We start from the raw sequence: 1,675 nt of genomic DNA, 5'->3' as shown, positions 1-1,675 counted from the left end.
TCGGATTAATGTACCATTCAGCTCACACAAGGAATATTATAGACGGTCATTTTTTATTCCCCTGTTGGACACAATTATTTCGGACTTAGAAAGCCGTTTTCCGTTGAAACGCTGGACACTTTTAAGCTCAGTATTTTCTTGCCAATAAATTGTATGGAAACGAGCAAACAACAATTCGCTAATACGATTCATGACTTGTCACAGCGATACTGGTCAGTAATGGGTTTCCCCTCCCAATCGGTTTGTGAATCTGCCCTGGCCGGAAAAACGACAATATGGAAAACTCGGTGGCTTCGTCTGAGAGAAAGCAATGCAGGCACAGGAAGAATACCTGAAACACTAGGGGAAACTTTACAGAAACAGAACTGCGATGCTGATATTTTCCCGAATATTTCAGCGCTCTTGCAGATTCTCATGACCCTACCTGTCAGTGTGGCATCTGTTGAACGAAGTTTTTCTACCTTGAGAAGATTGAAAACGTGGCTAAGAAATAAAATGACGGAGGAAAGACTCACCGGACTTGCCATTCTTCATGTTCACCGTGATATTGACATAAGTGTAGAAAGTTGTATCGATAAATTTTCTAATAGTGGAAATGTGAAGCGAGAATTTGTTATACAATATTGATATTGTTTCTATAAATGTAGTTATGTGGATAGCTTTATAGAACCGACAGCTAAATGATGAATAGAAGCAGAGGCATGCAACTTTCAATATCAGTAAGGTACGTTAGGCTTAATTTCGAATGGGAATTTTTCAAAACGAGTCACCCTCCCCCCTTCCTAAAATCCTGGATCCGCTACTGCCTCTATTATTAATCAAGTTGTAGTGATGTAATTTTAAAATATATTCTTGTGTTTTTTTATATAACCTTGCAACTACTCCACCACAACAATGTAATAAGTGAAGACTGTGCTTATATGTAACCATTGTATTTTGTAACTTTGTATTTTGTATAACCATACTTATATGTAACTATGTATTTTTGCAATACTATTGAAGTATTTGATACCTTCTTTCGACGTATTTTATACCTTCTTTGTATGCACTAAGTAACATGCTATTGAACACAAATTTGCCTAGAGTTTTTATTACAGGAACTGGCATGTCAACAAGATACCAACATGGTCTTAATCAATGTAACATCCTTTGTCATAATTCGTCAACTACCAAAAACACCCAAGAAGATACATTTGTTGATATTTCCCAGTCATGCTGATCATCACCACAAATGGCACCTCAGTAACCCAGTCATCATAAAGTAACTCTGTTGTTACCCATTTTATAGAGAACTTGGAAGACAAGAATAAGTCAACAAAGAGGCATATCCTTCCCAGCAGAAGATTATAAACTCACAATATTCCTCAAACTAGAAGAAACATATACCAAATTAAAAGAAGTCAAATGTATGCAGATCAAATCCATGTATCCAAGATAATCAACTGAAGACATAACCCAGCAAAACAATCAAATGAGAAGCTTAGTCATACAAGTCATGAAGCAGCAGAAAATTGATTTGCAGCAGGAAATCTATAAGAACAACTTCATCGAGTTAAGTTATATACAAAGTTAAGTTATCCGAACTACATTGGGAATCAGAATCTAAGAGTAACAAGGTATTCCTAAACCCGTAGTCCTTAGTCTCAAGATAGAGGAAACAAAACTCAATCAGATC

General features: G+C 36.3%; 1 protein-coding gene across 1 annotated transcript; it reads left to right on the top strand.

The window, feature by feature from the left end:
• The first annotated feature begins 219 nt into the window (after window positions 1–219).
• Window positions 220–627, top strand: LOC148946484 (52 kDa repressor of the inhibitor of the protein kinase-like). The gene has a single exon (XM_089097709.1). It carries the CDS (start codon window positions 220–222, stop codon window positions 625–627), a length of 408 nt encoding a protein of 135 aa, XP_088953835.1.
• The last annotated feature ends 1,048 nt before the right edge of the window (window positions 628–1,675 follow it).

Source organism: Artemia sp. Qi Xiang Cuo, chromosome 12 (genome assembly GCF_049724085.1).
Source record: "Artemia sp. Qi Xiang Cuo chromosome 12, ASM4972408v1, whole genome shotgun sequence".
NCBI classification, from domain to species: domain Eukaryota; kingdom Metazoa; phylum Arthropoda; class Branchiopoda; order Anostraca; family Artemiidae; genus Artemia; species Artemia sp. Qi Xiang Cuo.
The sequence above is the reverse complement of the archived record's forward strand: the minus strand, read 5'-3'. Positions and strand labels throughout refer to the sequence as shown.